The sequence below is a fragment of the Pyrus communis genome, chromosome 3 (assembly GCF_963583255.1).
Source record: "Pyrus communis chromosome 3, drPyrComm1.1, whole genome shotgun sequence".
NCBI lineage: Eukaryota > Viridiplantae > Streptophyta > Magnoliopsida > Rosales > Rosaceae > Pyrus > Pyrus communis.
In genome coordinates this window covers 6,620,295-6,641,446 of record NC_084805.1, presented here as the reverse complement: position 1 = coordinate 6,641,446, position 21,152 = coordinate 6,620,295, and the positions used below count along the sequence as shown (strand labels likewise).

At 39.0% G+C, this 21,152-nt stretch overlaps 1 protein-coding gene across 1 annotated transcript; it reads left to right on the top strand.

Moving 5' to 3' along the window:
* The first annotated feature begins 5,320 nt into the window (after positions 1-5,320).
* Positions 5,321-5,647, top strand: LOC137728123 (uncharacterized). Its single transcript, XM_068467000.1, has one exon. It carries the CDS (start codon positions 5,321-5,323, stop codon positions 5,645-5,647), a length of 327 nt encoding a protein of 108 aa, XP_068323101.1.
* Positions 5,648-21,152: the final 15,505 nt, after the last annotated feature.

Below are 21,152 nucleotides of genomic sequence, written 5' to 3'. Positions count from 1 at the left end.
TTTCTTTCTCCAACCAATCATTCCTATTAGGATTCTTCATACAGTCCTGAACAGTTGCCAGTTCACTTAGGAGTTCTTTTATCTTCTTTGTCACATTACCGAAGATATTTTTACTCCATGCTTTCGCTTTGAATTTAAAAGAATTAGCACAAACTCTGAACATATCGTTTGAAATTCTAATTTTTGTTCTTCATTTGCTATGTTTAGAATTCTAGTGCTGGTAGTTGAATTAGATCTAAATAATCTACTCATATTGCTCAAAATGTAGGTTTTTAAAATGCAAAAATCTTACTGGCTTTACCTTCCTCGCGTATTCGCTAAACTCCTTCTCTGCTCATGATGACTTGACTAGAAGACTTTAATTTTCTACAATGTGGGTTATTATTACCACTAGTTCCACCCCATTTGGTATCAGAGCTAAGTAAGTGGTAATTGAGTTATCATTTTTATAATCATTACATTTGTTCATCCTTCAGTTTTCATTTACAGTTTATCTTATTTGTTAACCTTCTAAGTATGATTGTTTACTCTCAACCCAAAAAATAAGGCGTGTTCCGAACAATAAGTCCATAGGATTTGTATGAGCGGATCGCATGAGTAGAGAGGGAGTTTAGCAAATACGCAAGGAAGGTAAAAGCTAGTAAGAATTCTGTATTTTGAAAACCTACATTTTAAGCAATATGAGTAGATTATTTAGATCTAATTCAATTGCCAGCACTAGCTCTAGATCCAGTTTAAGTAGAATTCTAGACATAGTAAATGAAGAACAAAAATTAGAATTTCAAACGGATCACAGTGTCGACTTTGAAGATTGGAATATCCCCAAGATTTCTAGTAAAAACATTTGCAAAAAGAAATGGTCAGTAGCCTCTTTTAGAAGTGAACACCAAGTCAAAACAGTTGAAAAAGCTTATGCTCTTAGTAAAGAACATGAAACTTGTCAATTATTCACACGAGAACAAATCAAAACTCATAGAAAAGATGGTTACAAATACATTCACATAGGTCTAGTCCAAATAGCAGTCAAGTCGTTAAGAAGAAGAGACCTTAATACCTCTATTTTGTTATGTCTCCGAGATGCAAGATTTAATGACTTTAGTGATAACATTCTTGGAATGATTAAGTCAAGTCTTTACAACGGACCAATTCATTTTGATTGTTTCCTAGATCTCACAATAAGTCTTTCAGACCCCCACAAGTTGAAAGCACTCACACTAAACATAAAAACTTTAGAGTACCAAGTCCTTGAAGGAGTCCAACCATTAGCTTTAATTTTTAGAGTCTACTATAACATCACAGGAACAAACATGAATTTCCAAGCATTAGTTAAAAGTCCTAGGGACCATACTTTCCTAATCTAAACTAATCAAGAAAACGCCAACATCAAAATACCCAAAACCATTAGGTGGTCAGATATCAGTCTGCCTTCAGATGGGTGTTTGATTAATGAAAGTAAGCCAGTTAGTATCCAATATAGTTTAGTCAACCCCGACAACATAGAACAATATTTTGATGGAACAGTTAAAATCAACTTTGACCGTCCAGCCAGAAAATCTAGTGTCCACTTACACGAGTTAACCCAGTTACACAAATCTTTAGTCACTTGTAGGAATTCTTTTTCTGGATCCATATCAGCTGATATGGTGGGTCGAGATCAAGATTTAATCAATTCCTTGTCAATAGAAAATTAAAGGCAGTAGAAACTAGCTCAGCAGTCACCTAACAAGAATTAATCAATGACCTGATTAACATAAAACTAAAGTTAATAGAAACAACCTCTCAGGTGACTCACCCAAAATATCGGCCCAATACTGAAAATCAAAGAGAACAAACCTCTCAAACAGAATACGATTTCGAAGCAAGTCAAATCAACCACTAATTACTTTTGTTGGGGCCCCCAGGGAAACAACTTTTACCATCTAGATACGCAGATAAGCGTTCATTCCCGACTCAGCTCACAAGTCAGTGTGCATTCGAGGTTAGGTCCACACTCCGACGAGCACTTAGGACATTCCAGGAGAAGTGTTTACATGAGGTTAGGCCCACAAGGAGATCATTTTGTGAGGTACCGGAGTAGGTAGCCGTATGACGGACAGATGAGAGCATGAAAGTAGTCCATCTCAAGTTCCACTGGCAGCCCCCGCCCAGCACTACGCCAAGCAGCACAAAAAGAACCACGTGCACCGCGATCGCGACGCTATCGAGCATGACATGCCGAAAAGCAACATGGACCAGTAGGTCAACATTGGGGGCAGTTGGAGGCTCCACTGCCCCACCAAGCATAAATTTGGGAGGAAGTACAAAGGCTCATAGCAGAGCAGCTACGCGGATTCTAGCATATTGGCACTTCCGATGATGCCCTTCGTAGAGACGTGGCCAACCTGAGCAGGTCATCGTTCACAGATGAGATCGAGCAGACGGAGCCATTGCAGAAGGTCAGACCGCCATATTTCACCTTGTTCAAAGGAGATGAAGATCTAGATAGGCACTTGATGCACAACCGAAGCGTCATGACCCTCTACGCCAACAATGACGCTCTCATGTGCAAGATTATTACCACGACGCTCCAAGGCGAGGTGCAAGACTGGTTCTACACCCTGCCGCCATGATCAATCCAGAAGTTCAATGAACTTTCCTTGGTTTTCACTAAGGAATATTCGTCCTACCATTCGATCAAGAAAAAGTCTAACCACCTATTCAACATAAAGAAGGACCCGAAGGAGTTACTTCGCACTTACTTCAACAAGTTTAAGGCAGAGAAGGCGATAATCGTCAGATGCGATGACAGCACTGCATGCTCAGCCTTCCGAAATGGACTCCCAGCAAATCACCCACTTTTGAAGAATTAATCATGGGCGAAAACTTGACCCTGGCAAACTTTTATGCTTTGGCGGAAAACCACTCTCTCTGGGATGAGGCCAAGTGATCCCAAAAGCCGCCTGAGCAACCGTGTACAGATGCAGAGCCGACTCAAAAGAAGGCGAGCGACAAATCACTCAACGACAAAAACAAGCCAGAAAGTAGACATAATGATCGATCATTGACGAAAGAGGCACGACGCCCAAGATGTACACCAAGTTCTCAGTCCTGATCAACCAGATCCTTTGCGACCTCAAGGAGAACTAGTGGTTCAAGCCGCCACCACCCATAAGAGGGGACCCCTTCAAGATGGATTAGACAAAGTACTTTGCATTCCACAGAGGTCCCAAGCACACAACCAATGATTGAACTACATGGAGGAGGTACCTTGAGCAGCTTGTGAAGGAAGGTAAGTACGACTAGTATGTCGATAGACCAACTGCCCGGCCAAGGTGAGAAGTAGATGCCGTCGTCGAACCCCCAGCCAAGATAATCCAAAACAACGACATCTTTACTGAGTTTGAACATCTTGGGGCCACCAACAAGAGGACATCGAGAACATCATTCTTGACCCCCCACAAGTTGAAAAAAAGGCTAAGATTGGCTTATGTCTGAGCCTGACGGAGAAGGAAGAACTCACGATTTTCCTTAGGGAAAACCTTGATGTTTTCACATGGTTACCCTTTGACATACCTAGTATTAATCCAGTGATAGCTTGCCATAAGCTGCATGTCGATCGCGCTGCCAAACTTGTGATCCAAAAAAGGTGACATTTCACACCCGAGCGAGTAGGGATTATTGAGGCAGAGATTGACAAGTTATTGGAGGCCAAATTCATTGAGGAAGTGGCACACTCAGCATGGCTAGCCAACATCATGCTGGTGAACAAAAAAAGACAATGGCAAATGGAGAGTATGCATGGATTACATCGACCTCAACAAGGCGTGCCCTAAAGATAACTATCTGGTTCCTCGAATCTACTTACTCGTTGGCTCAACATCCGGGAACTAGCTGGTTAAGGAGAAAACCACATACTCAGGTTATAATTAGATTGCCATGCATAAGCCTGATAAGGAGATAACCGCATTCGTGATTGAGCGAGGCACATACTGCTACAAGGTCATGCTCTTTGGCCTCAAGAATGCAAAAGTAACCTACCAACGGCTTGTAAACATGATGTTCAAGAAGCAGATTGAAGTAACCATGGAAGTTTACATCGACGACATCATTGTGAAAAGAAAACAACGGTCAGACCACATCGGCAACTTGGCAGAGACTTTTGACGTCCTTCTAGAGCACAAACTGAAGCTCAACCCTGCCAAGTGCATTTTTGGTGTCTCCTCAGGCTGATTCTTAGGGTACCTTGTAACCTAACGAGGAATCGAGGCTCATCTAAGGCTGATCAAAGCAATCTTGGACATGAAGTCTCCCATAACTCTGAAAGAGATCCAAAGTCTGACCGGACGAGTAGCCGCACTCAATCGTTTCCTCTCGCGATCCACCGACTGATGCAAGCCCTTCTTCAAGGCAATTAAGAAAGCGTATAAGAACAAATAGGACGATGAGTGCAAGAAAGCATTTCAGGACCTGAAGTACTACCTTACATCACCTCTATTACTATCCAAGCTGGAAGCAACAGAGAACCTATACATCTATCTAGTGGTATCCGAAGTAGTAGCAAGCTCTGCCCTCATACGAGAAGAGCTGAGGGCTTAACTGCCTGTATTCTATGCATCCAAAGCTTTCCTCGATGTGGAAACCAGATACTCGAAGATTGAAAAGCTAATTTTGGCACTAGTTATTGCAGATCGGAAGCTCAGACCTTACTTTCAAGGGCATCCGGTTATCGTTATGACCCAATATCCATTGAGATCAGTTTTACATAGCCCAGATGATTCTCAATGAGTGATGAAGTGGGCGTTAAAACTTGGCTAATACGGCTTAGTACATTGGCGAACATCGTAGTAGAATTCAGCCCAAGCCTAAATGACGTAGCAATTCAGCCCGAAAACGCCTCAGGTAGCCGAGCACGCCGTAGCCGTACTAGCCCTACCTACAGGAGATTTTTGGCGTTCGTATGTCGATGAATTATCCAACTACCAAGGATCGGGAATTGGCCTAGTTCTTATTACCCCAGACGGTTTGATGCTCGTGTAGGCGATCACTCTAAGCTTCAAGGCATCAAACAACGAAGCAGAGTATGAAGAAGCTTGCGATCTATTCTGATTCCCAGCTAATCACCAACCAAACCTCATAGGAGTACGCAACAAATCATCTAAGGATGACCCGATACCTCAAGAAGGTACGAGAGTAGCTAGCGACATTCCAAGCATACACACTCACTCAGGTTCCACGAGCAGAAAATGCCTATGTAGGCGCACTAGCAGGCTTAGGCTCTACCTTAGACCATCAGCTCAAGCGCTCCATCTCAGTCGAGTACTTAGAGAAGCCAGCAGTCGAGATGATACAGATCAACACAACTTCGAGTTGGCAAAATCCCATCATCGACTACTTAGTCAACGAAACACTCCCTGCAGACAGATTGGAGTCCATAAAGCTTCAGATGAAGGCAGCATGCTACTACATATGGAACGACATGCTTGTTCGAAGATCCTTTTTAGGACCACATCTCTGCTGCCTTTCGCCTCCCGACAACCAGAAGATTCTTAGCTCAATCCAAGAGGGTGTTTGTGGAAACCACTTTGGAGGCCGTTCCCGGGTGCAAAAATCTCTTAATGATGACTACTACTGGCCAACCATGCATCAAGACGCCAATGAGTATGTATAAATGTGCGATAGTAGCCAGCGCTTCAAGTTCATGCCTGCACTACCTATCAGCAAACTTCACCTGTAGATGAGCCATTGGCTATTCATGCAGTGGGTGATTGACCTGGTGTGACCAATGCCACCTGCCATTGAGGGCAGAGGCATAATGATCGTAGCGACTGACTACTTCACCAAATAGGTCGAAGTCGAACCCATGACAACAACTACCTAGACGGACATATAACCCTTCATATGGAAGAACATCATACGCCGCTTCTGCATCCCACACTCCATCATCATCGACAATGGTCTACAATTCGTGGGCAAAGACTTGGCGAAGTTTTTCAAAATGTATGGCATCAAGAAACACATGTCCATGCCTCGGTATTTGCAGGGTAACGGGCAGGCCGAGGCATCCAACAAGACCATCTTCGACTGCCTTAAAAAGCCCCTCTCAAACAAGAAGGACAAGTAACCAGACAAGCTCTCTGGTGTTCTGTGGGCATATCGCACCACCAAGAGACAAGCAATCGGCCAAACTCCATTCTCCCTAGCGTATGGCTCTGAAGGAATTATTTCTCCCAATGTCATGGTGTCAAGCATCAGTACTATACTGCCGAATTTCGAGCAAAACAAGAAGGAGATGGCCAGGAACTTAGACCTAGCAGAGGAAAAGCGTGAGAAAGTTATAACCCACGTTGTGGCCTATCAACAGCAACCCCTTTCCAACTATAACAAGAAGACGGAGATATGGCAATTCCAGCTAGGAGACTTAGTCCTCAGAAAAGCTTTAATCAGCGCCTGATGGGAAGGCTCCAAAAAGATGGTTCCCATCTAGGAAGGTCTGTACAGAATCAACCAAGTAGGCAGAAGGGGCAGCTACACCCTCACCACCATGAAATACAAAGAAATCGACAAGCAGTGAAATGCCTACAATCTGAGAAAGTACTACGTGTGACCTCTCACCATTCCTTGGATCCTATTCAAGAAGAATAAAGTTCGAAGACTTAAGAAGCTCGATGAACAAGACCTCGCATGTTGAGGATTATCAGTTGTTATGCCATTACTGCCGACTAGCCAAGTCAATAAATTTCTTTATTTTCAATGAAGATTGAAAGAATTATTCATAAGCCTGGGCCAAATGCATAAACAAACTGACCATCTCTGTGACAAGCAGAAGATGCCCCCATTGCAGTCATGTCCTGTGCTCTCTAATTAGAAGAGGGTAAACTAATCCAAAATATCCAGACGTGGATGGGTGGCACGACTGCTCAGTTTCCCCTGAATGTAGCAACTACCTAAGTTGGACAACTCCCAGAATTGGCCAAGATAGTTCTTCTCCTAAATAGACTTAGCTGACTGAAGGATTCAATTTTGTGGGATCCCAGGCCTCTAATTGGAAGAGATGCTAAGTGCAGGATTCCTACCCATGAAAAAGTTTGAATGACTAGATGGTCTGTCCTTAACATACAAGTCTTCATGAATTTAGCTTGGTTTTAAACTGTTGCAATACTAGTTAAGCGACTTGCGAAATCAAGCTACAACTTAGATGGATATGGCCTCTTAGGTGAGATTCTGCCTACACCTTACGCCTAAAATGCCTTCGAGAGCCAGGGACGATGCCTAAAGTGGCCACGTGGGTCGTCTCTTTTGTAAGTAAGACGTCCGGCCGACGACCTAACGGTTGGTAGCCAAAGGCAATCTGTAAGCCGAGACTTACACCTACTATGACTACGTAGACCCGTCTGCTTATTTAAAAGCAGCGTTTTTGGCTGACGGTCTACGATTTAAGTTTTGCAAGAGCTAAAGCCAAAGTACGACTATAACAGCTACATGAATCTCCTTTGCTTTCTACAAGAAGCTAGTGTCCGGCCGACGGCTCTATAAGTTAAAAGCTTCGCAACACGCCCCGGGAGGGCCAAAGCTCAAGAAGCCACTAAATCCGAAGTACGACTATAGTAGCTGATAGGCTTATATTTATATATATTTTATATCAAATTCACTTGTCTTTTCTTAGTTAGTTCCTTATATTTTTGAGTTATTTACTTTGTTTTTGTGTTTTGTAGGATTTGTCAAGTAAAGAAAAGAAAAATAACAAAAGTGGAATTTTAAGTAACAAATTCGTCAAAACTGCCTGTGCAGGTCAGCTGACTTTGGAAGTAAGTTGCGGACAGTTCAGAATGAATTAGAGAATGAGCCTTATATTCTTGGAAAGCTACGGATGTCTATTTTCTGGAGCATTTCGCGGATTGTTAATATCATTTTTCTAGAAGAAGTTATGGCCGTTTTAACAATGAAAGGTTCCCAAGAGGCTGAGCAGTTTGTAACTGACAAGAAAGCATCGAAAGCAATAAATCCAATAAATCTAGTAGCCAAAACTGATGCAATCAAGAACAAACCAGCTGACACCTATTCAAATATCAGAGGAAATGGAATTAAAGATGAGGATTAAGAGGGAGTAATTGGCATAAAGGCTACCCAAGGAGTTACAATTGTTTTACATTTCCTCTCACTTATTGTCATCACTAAATGGCTATTAGTGGGTGAGTTAAGGAGAAGAAAATGATGCAGCAAGAATTGGTTTAAAAGTAGCATTGGGGAAGGAAGTAAAAAGGAAGCCTCAGTCGATTTCTTTCCGTTCTATTTTCTCAAACTCATGTCTATCCTTTGTTTTAACTTAAGGATTGTGTAACTAAATTTTTAGTAGTTAGAAGCTGTTTTGAAGCCCCGAATATGATTGCAAGTTTGTTATGACATTTCGTTTGAATTACTTTTATGAATGGATGAAAATTGGTTCACTACTTGTCTCATTGATGAATTCTTTATGTGTTTTCTACGGATGCATACTTAGTAAGCATATCTAGGATTCTAATGCTATGATTATGTGTGTGCCTGCCCTTATCGAATGAGGACCTACATATGTTCTAGAGTAGTACTTGTTAATTGCGATTAACATGTGAACCAATTTCTAGGATAAGTAAGACAACACTAGTACTTACGATGCCTTGTGATGACTCAAACTCTTTTCGTTCTTAATGATTTCTACTTGTTAAATCTATGAACACACCATTCTAGATTGCATGTTAGGGACTAAGTTAAGTTGAAAACGCCATTCTCTTAACATACAACATAAGAAAGAGTAATAGGTTGAGTTCTAACATTGAGCCAACTTGAGCATCTTCATTCGGAAATAGAAGGAATTTGATTGAAACATAACATTTTTGCATGATTATTTGGTGGTGGATAGCAATTCCCCTAACTCGTTTTCTTAGCTTGTGAACTACAATCTATTTTTATTATTTAAAATTTGTTTCTGTTCTGTTTTTGTTCGATTTAATTTAAATAGCAAATCAACTCCAAAAATCCCAAAAATTTGTGTGAGTGTAGCTCTCTGTGTCTAGTATTTTCATATAAAATTTGGTAGACTTTAGATAAGTGTAAATCGGTCTAATAATTATTTTTTGGCGGCTGGTCAGTAGGGATAACAACCCAGTTTTTGAGACATTTTAGGTAGTCAAATAAAACAATGTTCTGCGGGAAAGACCCTTATTTTCATATTCTACAATTGACAAATCTTAGTGTTAATAAGGAAAATCAATAAGACATCAGTGTGTTTTTAATCCTATAAGTAGCTACACAGATTTCCTCTGCTTTCTATGAGAAGCAATTGTCTGGTTGACGACTTTATAAGTCAAAAACTTTGCAACACGCCCCGGGAGAGCCAAAGCTCGAGAAGCCATTCCAAGCCAAGAATCGCAACTATAGTAGCTACGCGAACTTGCCTGCTTCTTACAGAGGAGACGAGTTCGGCCACCGGCTTTATAAGTTATAGATCTCGCATTTTTCCTCTTGTAGTTGACGCTCCAGAAGCCCTAAAGCCAAGACTAAAACCTAAAGTGACAATGTGGGATCGACTGCTCTATTGAAGTAGCCAACATAACCGCTCATTCTACGGTAAAGTTTTGCAAGTCGCCTCAAGCAGGCAAGGCTCTCGAATCCCTATAGTCGAAACTAAAACCTAAGTGATGATGTGGGATTGCTTACTTCATTAAAGCAGCTCACCTAGCCGCCTATTCTACGGTAAAATTTCGCAAAAGACATGGCAAAATAGAAGGATTGAAGCAAAGCAAGGAAATCTGTTTATTAAATTTCTAGCAAATTGATCAACCGGCTCGAAGGCCAAAAAAGTTTGAATAAAGCAGAACGAAAAGGAAAAGAAGAAAATTCCTAAGTTTAAGCAAAAAGACTACTCATCGGCAACTTGCACAACCATTGGCCAATCGACTGCCACGCCTTCAGCAGCCGCGTCGCTCCTAGCAGTTAAAGCTTCCATCAGCTCATCCTCAGTTAGCCCTACCTGGACTGCTTGACCATCAGTTGCTCCACCAAAGGCAGACTCAAATGAGAAATCAAGCAAATCAACTGGAGAAATAGAAAAAGTCTCGAAGTCCTTCTCGGAAAACTGATAATTCGATGACCTGCCCTGAAGATAATCTACATAGCCAAGCTTGTAGAAATCGGCCTGACAAGAAGCAAGTGCCACTTTGTGACTGACTTTCTCATTCTTTAGTTGCATATTCTCCTCAACAAGCCCAGTGTAAACACCCTGCAGCTCATCCAGTTCATTTCTCAGATTTTCGCTAGCAAACAGTGCATCTTGCAGATCCACTTCCTTGGACTCAAGCTTATTGGCAACCTCCTTGAGATGAGACACTTCAGCATACATGACATGAAAACAAGCTCTTCGTCCTTAGTAAAACAAGCAGATCGTAACTCCGAATTGACACGCTCAAAGTTCATGACCACCGGAGAAACAAGACTAACTTCCTTCTTTGCAGCTTCCAACATCGATTGAGTCACACTAAGCTTAGCCTTCAAATGCGCGACCTCTTAATGAGCATTCTCCAATTGCATAGAAATTGGAGCAGAGACATCAGGCCTTTTCAAAACGACGAGTTCAGATTCGAGCTTTTCAATCTTTACAGCAGACAAGCCAAGCTGAGCAATCAAGGCCACTTTGGCCTCTATAACATACTTGACATTATCCTGATCAACGTGCATAGACTCAGTTACTAGGATCAAAGTCTTATGCATTGTGGCAATTAAGGAGGGCCTCTTTGAGTTGGCAGGATATTTCACAAAAGAGTATGAGCGGATGACAACTTCCCCGACACTGTCAACGAACGTGGCGAATGCATCGACGTCCTCAAGTATGTCAGCCTTCAGTAGCGTACAAACCGCGAGAAACTTACCAACCTCATACTCGATGGATCTCTCACAACTTCTTATGCGAGCAGATTTCCTTTTCTCAGCAGACGAGTCAGTCGTAGCAAAATAAGGAATAGGCCCAGGCATTACCATAGCAACATAATCCACCTTTCTGCTCTTCATAACGACGAGCCTCTCAAAAGCTGAACCAGACTTAGCTCCCGACAGGGGATTCGACATAAAATAGGACACTGGGGGCACCACCGAACCTTTCCGTTGGGTTATCCTCTCAGTAATGGACGTGGCTATTTTTAGAGCAATAAGTTTCATAGGCTCAGGCTCAACAAACGTTTTCATCCCCTTTGGAGAAGTCAAATCCACAAGCTTTTTAACACCTGACAAGCCTCTATGAGAAGCAGAAGAAGTCATTGGTTTTTTCTCAGCTGAAGGCTCACTGGCAGGTGAAGAAGATCTCTTCTTTCCACCCTTATTGACAGCAGGCTCTACAGCAACGATTGGACAAGCAAGTGCCTTATCCTTTATCCGTTTTATCTCTTCTTTCGGAGGTAGCTTGCCTTTCTCCTGACGAAGAGGATTGAGCAGCCAGCTCTACTCACGGTACTCATCAGGAATGCCCAAGGTGATGTGCATTTTCTTCATATATGCCTGAGTTTTTGGAGTTGAGCCAAATTCTGAATCTACACGAAGTAAGAAACACGATCAGTAAACTGAAGTCATGGAGCAGCTCAACAAAAATTCAAGCAGGGCAAGAATGAAGTAGTTCATTTACCACTGATAAAGATAGTCGGAACGTGAAACTCAAGAGATGAGTCAAACTCCCAATCTCTACTTACCTCCAAGTGTCTCTTGCCTATTCATGATCATGTTTATAGGGAGCATCGAGTAGCCTGTGGCAAGATCTTAGCCACTCTACACCTTCCTTGTGGCCAATTTCAAAAAGTACCAGAACTTATTTATGGTCAAACCAAGATTAAACATTCTACTTAAGTTAAGGAACCTCACCATCACACAAATTGCATTTGGGGAGCACTGAGCAGGCGCGCATTTCATGGAGCAAATCACTTTTTGCAAAAGACGCGGCATAGGAAAAGTGAATCTTAATGGAATTTGATAGCCCTCTTCCTAGCAGTGGTGCCCTCGCTGCATGGTTCATGACCGTTATCATTTTTCACCCACTTGACGAGAACCCCTAACAGAATCACATGCTTGTACGCCTTAAGAAAATAATCCCAAAATAGCTCATCGGAATTGATCTTGACATGCGCAGCCTTGAAAAAGCCCACCTTTCCAGAAGAACCACCTTGACGATACAAATGTGGAGGATATTCGTCACTTTTGTGATCAGAGGAAGGCATCTCAAAGTCTCTGCAAAATGTATGAAGAAAAATATTTAGAAGGCAGCTCGCAACAAGAGAAACAAAAGAATAAAATAAAAAACCCACCTTGTGACCTTCACGTTCTCTCTCGGCAAATGCCCAAGCTGCAGGAACCCAAGACTCCCAAAAAATTAAGAAGAAGAAAATTCAAAATTTTCTTACCTTGGTGCGGCACGGAGAAGTAGAACTACAACAAGAAACGCCTCTTGGCAAGGCCAAGAGAAGAAGAAAGCTAAGGGAGAGGGAAGAAAAATTTCCTCTGGCTTCTTTTCCTTATTGGAATGATGATTGTTCTCCAAATTTATTTAATCCTTTGCTTAAGGTAGAATTAAATAGGTATTGGGGGCAATTGGTTTCCTTTTCCTAGAAGAAGTCTATCTCCAAATCAAGAAAGAAGATCAAATTCAAATTGGGAAACAACTCTACAAGCCTACACAGCTTGGGATTTCTACACCTACTGCCCTTTTTCTACATGCAGCCCAGCAGGTGTGGGAGCATTTGTGGAGCCTAAAATAATCCCATTAATTTAAGAGGCAACACTTGGACTTTTGCCTTAGAAAGACAAGATTGCCCTCAATAAATGGGTAGGCTTCTTAGACGCTCCCACGAGCAGCTCACACCCCTGAAGGTCCCAGCAGCTGAATACGACTGCCCATAGCTCGCCTACCCTTGGCAGGAAAAGTCAAAGCATTAAAGATAAGGATTAATTACCCAAATACATTCCTAATTGAAGATTGACTCCGATTAAGTAAGTAATCCCAATTTAAATCAATTTGGGATAATTACTCCATTATCTCAAAATATTATTTCCTATTTAATATCTTGAGAATATTTCTCCATAAATCCTAATACTATGGTTGACCCTATCCCTATAAATACTCCATATCTACCAAGTTTCAAAAGCTTTTGCTACCCTAAAAAAGCCCTAAACACTTTATTCTCACAAAGAAACTAACTCAGGCAGCGGAGATCCATTGGCCTAACCCCCCCACCTTGTGGGCGCGTGAAGCTTAGGTCCTTGATCGAAGGTGTTAATTATTTTGCCGATGCATTTTCGTCAAGACTGAAGACGGTGGAAATTTACATCAACAATCCACATCCTAATTCGATCACAGCATGCAATGCATGCCTACCTAGCTTTCTAAAGACAAAATCGTGTAAATGAGGTTTCCCTATTGGTACTTCATCCCATGAGATAATAATTAATTTAAAGAACATAATATTAACTAATTTGTCGCCGAGTCTTGTAGCATGGTCTTATAACTAAGAAGGCATTAAAAGTGATTGGTTGCATGAAGAATTAAGTCAAGTGGAAGAATAATTCATATCACCACCTCATGCCAAGGTCACATTATGCACTCCTCAAGCTCTTCGGTTAGTAGGGTATGCCCACCTCTGATAGATGTGTAGCAAACAACAATTTCTATCTCAGATAAAAAAAAATCATTATGATATATCTGTGTAGGTGAGAAAGTCATCTCGACGGTCAGATTAAACAGTTTGAATTAATTAAACAAAGAATATTGGAATTTGACTACAATACTTACATGTACTCAATACAATCATTATTTTGACGATTAGATGATTGTATTATATAAATATCACATGACTTATATATGATCGTCTAATATTTGACTGTATCATATACAAGTAAGCATTATAGCCAGTCTCGTAAAATACGGGTATGAAAAGAAAATACGAAACTTAGTTCCTTGTCATGCCCGAAGCACGTGTCTTGTTCGGCTTGCTTGTGGGTTGGCTTTGGCATAAACTCACAGCTGTTAAAATTTATTCTAGTGCAGGCAAAACCAACGTGGAGACTTGCACTATGCACTTTGAGAAGAACGACAAGTTGACGAGGAAAATGAGTGTGAGGACACAATCGAATCCTTGCGCCCACAATATCTTGGTCTGTTCCTTATGATTCTTCTGACATCAAGAATTACCGTACAAGAACGAAAATACCATGTTAATTATTTGCTGCTTCAAACCCAGCCACGTCGTTATACTCTACGAAACCCTATCTAGCTAGCTATTACGTGATCTTGAATAATCTTGATTTTCCAACGACTTGATAACAATTCCTTGGTGCACCCAAAATTGTCGGTATTGCTGATTGGTGGTGCTCGCATATGCTCGCATTGGTTATTATCTGCGACTCCTTATTTCTCCCCTTCTATAATTGCAGGATGGAGTTATCTGTGACGTGCATGCTTACGCGTGTTTGATGTATATTGTTAGCTCATTCCTAGCCGATTAAATTTGTGGGTTCAGTGATTGTTCCAATTTTTATTCTACTTTGTCTACCTTCAAAGCAAATAAATCCACACAAAAGAGAGCAGTCCAAAGTGAAAAAGTTTGTTGAGACCATGTATCATTCACTCAATCAGAACTTTCCATGCATATATCTTCCATGTAGTTCATTCCATAAAAATATCCTTCCCATAAATCGCCAATTTAAAACTACAGTTCCATTTTCCACTATTTCCCTTTTCAATAAAAGATTCCATCGATCCAAAAGGCAATTTCTATGCTTTTGCAGCCAACTTGAAGCTGTACCCACTACTACAAAAAATACTTTGCGCAACAAAATAAGATTTTTTGTGCAAAGTAAGATTTCGTCATGCAAAATTTTGTGTGACAAAAATTTTTGGTTTTTATTTTTTTATTTAATTAAATTAACTTTTTGTTTTATTATTTATATTATTTAATTTAATTATAGTAATTGTTTAAGTGACGAAATATTTGGTAGCGCAAGATTTATTGAATTTTTACTTTTTGAATTTAATTTAATTATATGGCTTTATTTTTTTTTTTTTGTTACTTTAATTTAAATTGACATATTCAAAATAAAATTACATATGAAAAATAGTGATCAAATTATCCATAATACATTTTATTAAATATGTACATATAAATTAACAAATTACAGTAATAAAATCCTAATACAAGTCTATTGTGGTGGTGGTGGCGGCAGATATGGTCCGATAGCGTTATAATCCTCAACTCCTCAACTTTAACCATCAAAGTCCCAACGATTCCCTACAAAAAGATCGTCAAATAACCAAGAAAAAAAATAATACCAAAAAATGGGCATAACCTCCCCTAAAATCGGCATACCCCAAATCCGACCCAAACCCAAAACTAACTCCAAAAACACATATTAATGAAAAATAAATTAAAATTTAGAGAGAAAATACCTTTTAGCAAGATTGAGAGTGAGTGAGAGATAGGGAGAGAGGAGTAATTGAGAGATAGGGAGAGAGAAGAGAGTGTGAGAGAGCGAGAAGAGATAGTGAGAGAGAGAGAGAGAGAGAGAGATTGAGTATGATAGAGGGGGTCAAATTTGGGGAGACCGAAAGAGAGGAGAAGCAAGAGAACTAGAGAGATACATTGAGAAAATTGTGGAGGAGTTATTTTGGTTTTAAAAGCCATATCACTTTGCGCCCACCTAAATTTTTAGGGTTTGTGCGACGAAACATTTATTCGTCGCGCAAAACTTTGTGCGACGAAATATTGGTCACGCAGAACTTTGCGCGATGAAAGATTGGTCGCACAAAGTTTTAAAAAATTTAAAATTTAAATTTCCCACATCCCATTTTTGGCACCCACCCAAACTAACGATTTTTCTCAACGAAATATTGGTTCGTCACGCAAAATTTATAGAAATAAATTTTATTAGGCAATTTAAAATATAAAATTAAATAAACAGGGTTTATGCGACGAAATATTAGTATTCGTTGCGCAAAGTTAAAAAAAAAAAGATTATGAAAACAATTTATTTTACAATTTAAAATATAAAATTAAATAAAAAAGAAAATAAATTGGGTTTTGGCAATGAAATATTTGGATTTTGTCCTGCAAAGTTTTTTAAACATAATTTTTATTTTTTATATTTTTACACATATCGCGCGACGAAGTCTAAAATTTCGTCTTGCAAAGTGACATGTGTGTTTTGTCGAGCAAAGGTTTTTTTTTACTAGTGACCCCTCACCATGAAGCTGTAGATTCTCAACCATATACACTTAACTAAAATGCAAATTAAAGTGCTTAGTTTGAAGGATATTTACCAACTAACTCTTAGCAAGGCATGCATAAGTCCCAAGTTTGAAGCCCGCCCTATGGCTAGCCATCGATTACTATATATTTTATCCTAATCTTAGTATTAATTTATTAATTATTTTGGCGAAATTTTGATACTTTGAATTATATTTTTAATGTAGGACATTCGAATTCTTCTGAAGCAAAAAGTGATCAAATGGATGAATTTTGGAGTGATTCTGGATGTTTTGGGTATTTTGGAGGTCAAGATGACATCTTTTGAGAAAGATTCCTCTTGAGGATTTGTAGAGGACGTCTTCAGATTTCAAAAGAGACTTTTTGGGACCAAATCAAAGTTGATTTGGTCAGTCAAAAGTCCAATTTTCAATTCAAATAGGAAACCTTTTATTTCCTACTTATATTATTTTATTATGTTTCCAAGTTTCATTCTAAAACTTTTTGGGTTTTATTTTGTAGTATAAATAAGGCTATTTAACCATTAGAAATGGGGATCAATTTGGAGAACTTAGCTAGGCTTTGACGATTTGTATTTCAACGTGTTTTCCATCCTTTTTCTATTTGAATAAAATTCTTTTGTTTTATGGTTGTTCGTAACTAATTTCCATTTGTTAGGACGATACCTTGAGCCTTAGCATGAATATATAATTTTTATTTAATTGCTTATGATATTATGCATGCATACTTTGAATTATTAATCACTATGCTTAAATTGTCTCTATATCTTAATGCTTAGCTACCATTAGTAGGGGTGCAACTCGGACGAGTTGGGCAGGTTGGAAGGTCAACCCAGTCCTAACCCAACTTTTACAATTCAGGATTGGGTTCGGGTTGGGTTTTAATCGGGTTCATTCGGGCTTGGATTTAATCGGGTTTGGGTTTACTTGGGTTGGGTTTGGTTTGCCCAACTTTTTCAAGTTTTAATCGGGTTCATGCAAAGTTTGAATTAAAATACAAGAAATACCAAAAGCTAGTACCAAAAGATATAAAAAAAAGAAAAGAAAAAAGGAACACATCATTGTTCAAAGCTAGTACCCAACTCATGTCTTTCCCTTTGAAGCTCCTGTAGAAAAACAAAACTAGTACCCAACCGGACATAGATTACAAGCCTCCTTCAAGCAAAAATCAAAGTGTGGCTGCCAGAAAAACAATTGCTTTCTGCAACTCCATGCACTTTTCTATCATAATCCATCAAAAGTCACTACTGAATCCTCCACGAAGGTGCAAAGGTCATTCAGAAGCATGTTGCACAGCTCAACCCAATCGGGTTGGGTTGGGTTGAATTGAGCTGGGAAAATGATCAACCCAACTCAACCCAATTAATGAACGGGTTAAAATTGGGTTGGGCTCGGATGGGTTATAACTAAAACAAAACCAGCTTGTTCGGGTTTAAAGTTAGGTTGGACATGGGCGGGTTTGAGTTGGTCCAACCCAAGTTGCACCCCTAACCATTAGGATGTTTAGATAAGTCATCGGATGCAATTTGGTTGGAATACCACAAGGGGATTGAGTATTGCTTCTTGTGATTGATATTAGTAATTTCACCTAGCATGAATACCCCATGTCTTAGGGGTTGCATAGTTTTTCAAAGGGTTTTCATAAAGCGTAATGATTCATGCATGTTTATATTTGATCTGAATACCACAAACGGATTGCATGTTTGATATACGTTCTAGCTTGAATACCACGAGTAGAATATGCAATAGGAAAACCTAACCTTCAAAGTTGCATGGGTAATTCATAAGTAATTAGTAAATCTACATAGGATTGTTAAGGGGATGGTGGAACCCTAGGTTTTTACAATTTGGTTTTCAACACATTTTCTTTTGTTTTCTTTACTTTACTAATTTCTTTAATTTTTTTAATTTAAAATTCGTTTTTAATATTTTAGGTCATAAAATCAACCTCTTCCAAACTTTGTTTTCAAATAATTAATTAAGATTTGGTATTTACATAAAATTTTCAATCAATCCCTGTGGAAAACGATCTTGCTTGAGCCTTTTATACTACAACTACCTTGTTCTCTTGCAAGTATTTGTTTAGTATTTTTATCCCTACTTTTGCAAGTGGTAAAAATCCTATCAAACTACTATCTGCATCAAACCAAATATGGAAATTAACGATGAGATCAGCCATGGAGAGGCCAACAGTGTCCAAGGTTAACCGACTTTCTCCAAGTTGTGAGGAAGGACCACAACAGCCCGAAGAATTAATCCTGAAAGAGAGGAGGAATCTAAGAGATTTTTCTTCCTATTGGAGGTGGACTGGGATGATAAGGAATCTAAACATCGTTAAGAGGGTGTATCATCTCAAGGCATCACTTTATTAAAATTTCGTATAGATTCCTAGCTACAAAGTTGCTGAAGTAGTTTTCAACTAATGATAAGTGATAGCCCCATTAATATGTGGCCAGTATATCATGACCATGACTGATGCAACTTGACAATGGATGCCACACTTACTTTCGATGTTTCGATTGACATACCTTCTGCAGTTTAATCAGCCAAAAAACCCTAGTCACTGTTTGATATTTAAAGGACTTTTCATTGGGATGACACGAGGACACATAAATGTGTGGAGAGCAGTAGGGTTTTCGAGATTATGTTTGATGAAAAACTGATTTCAAATGTAGTTAATTTGTAAGACAAACCATATGTTTGGAGAAGACATTAAGACTGGAATATAATATTTGTTACACATTGTTGTCCAAAATTAGAAGAAATTTGTGGGTTTGAACCGTTACGCCACTACAGTACTATGTATCCAAACATACATTGTTGACATGATAGGATATCTTTTTCATTAATACTAGGACCTAGATACTATAGATATAAACCTTGTTCATTCGTTCGTCCATACTATAACACCGAATTAGTAACGTTAATTCCGTTATAGCTCCCATTGGTTTAGAGTTCATTAGGCCCTGCAAACGTGTCTTGAGATTTAGAGCAGCAACTAAGTTCAGTCAGTAATAAAAAATAATAAAAAGTTCAGCCACTGAGAACTTCTATTTCCAAATACAGCTAGAAATCTCCTTTTGCTGCCACTCCAAACTTACACGTCTTTGGATACGCAAACTGGTTCTGGATTGTGAATTGACTAAACCAAGGTCTAGTTGCAGGATTTTTGCAAACTGTAGACCCATAGGTTGGGGCTACCTTAACCAAGTTGCAGATTAAAGCCAGGGTATCACATCGCCGCCCCTCTAAAATCAGATTCCTCATACTTAACTTTTTGTTCTAAACAGATATTCTCTTGACCTACAAAATTCTGTCACTCTCTTGAATTAGATACTCCTTAACCCTGTGGTGTTATGCAAGTAAAATTTTGTTCACGACTACGCGGAACCTAATGTGCTGAACAAAAGATGCAACTTGCTAGCACAAAATTAATTGTGGTGTTCTTACGCATTGTTTTCTTCGAAACCACCAGCGTGTGGATGATACTAATTAAATTTCACAGGTACTCAACATAGAATAGCATAACATTTATGATGCAAGATGCTATGGAAGCATTTCTAAACTCTAAAATATCCTTCTCTCATCACATGACAAGGGTTTAGACTAGTCGTATGATTAGAGAGACAAAAACATAATTGTATACAACTGGTGATAGCAAAAATTTTCTCCAACCAACTCAAATTGATACCATTATTTATTCCCCTAATACCTACGTACTAAAGTCCTAACACTGAAAGAGAATTAATTCTACAAATTAGTGGCTCAAAAACTATAAAACAACCAAGCTTCCTGCATCAGTAGTAACGATGCAGCAAAATGGAAAGTTGAGAAGTTTCAAAAAATCCAGAACTAGGACACTTTAACTGTTGCCAGTAAAAGATTTTATCACATTATTGCAAGTCGGTCGCCCATGAGTTCGTGACTAGGATGATATCAGTTGGGATATGACTGCAACCGTACATCATAAATAATAGAAATAAAAAAAATAAAAAAAACAAAAAAAACAAACAGGCAAACAGCCAGCCAGATTCAAACTGTTTGTTCATCCAAGAGAGGTTAAATTGGAACCAACTTTTCATATTATTTGAGGAATAACCAGATATAGAAATTAAGAACAATGATTTGTGGATCAAAATAAGCTAAAATTTGAAGGGCAAGTGGCAGGATGGATGAACTAGGGTTTGTGACTCCAATGCACCATCCTGCAGCAACAGCTAAAGACAAAAGCAAAGGAGATCATTATGTAGATATGCTTGTTATATATAGCAGTACCGAAATTTGTATTTCTCGATTTAACTTTAGACTTGTTTGGCACTTGGAAGGGCCAAAAACACGATCATAAAATAACTGAGCCAATTATTATTTACTACCTGCCATTTACCATTCAAGCTCCACTTTGTTGGTGAAGGTCACTAATTTAACTCTCGTGAAATGATAAATGTTGGATCTGATAAAATTACTATTTACCATCTCAGAAACTAGATATCTACAACCAATGGTTTTCTACATTACTATATGTTGCAAATTTGCAATTGTTAATTAATCATGAAAAACTTGGTTTTGTTCCTCGATGTTGTGATTCAAATGACAATTAGCAAAAGCAAGTCAATCTTAACTTTGTATAAAATCAATGTACGTAACATAATTAACTAAGAGCTCTTTTTTTTTTTTTTTTTTTGTTGAACAAATTAGCTAAGAGTTAAAGTTCAATTAATTCAACCAATTCTTGGACATTCTTTTTAGGAAATATGCACAAATATACACATAAAAAACTTTTGGTAAAAAATAAAATTTGAGGAACATGCACAAAACAAACAATAAAGAACGAACTTAACTGTGGTTTATACATAACATACTTTTCTTTCATTTTTATTTTTTATTAAAAATTTGTAACCGGTTTTAT

Coding starts and splice junctions, on each gene's coding strand:
- LOC137728123 (XM_068467000.1), top strand. CDS start 5,321: ATGATACAGATCAACACAACTTCGAGTTGGCAAAATCCCATCATCGAC.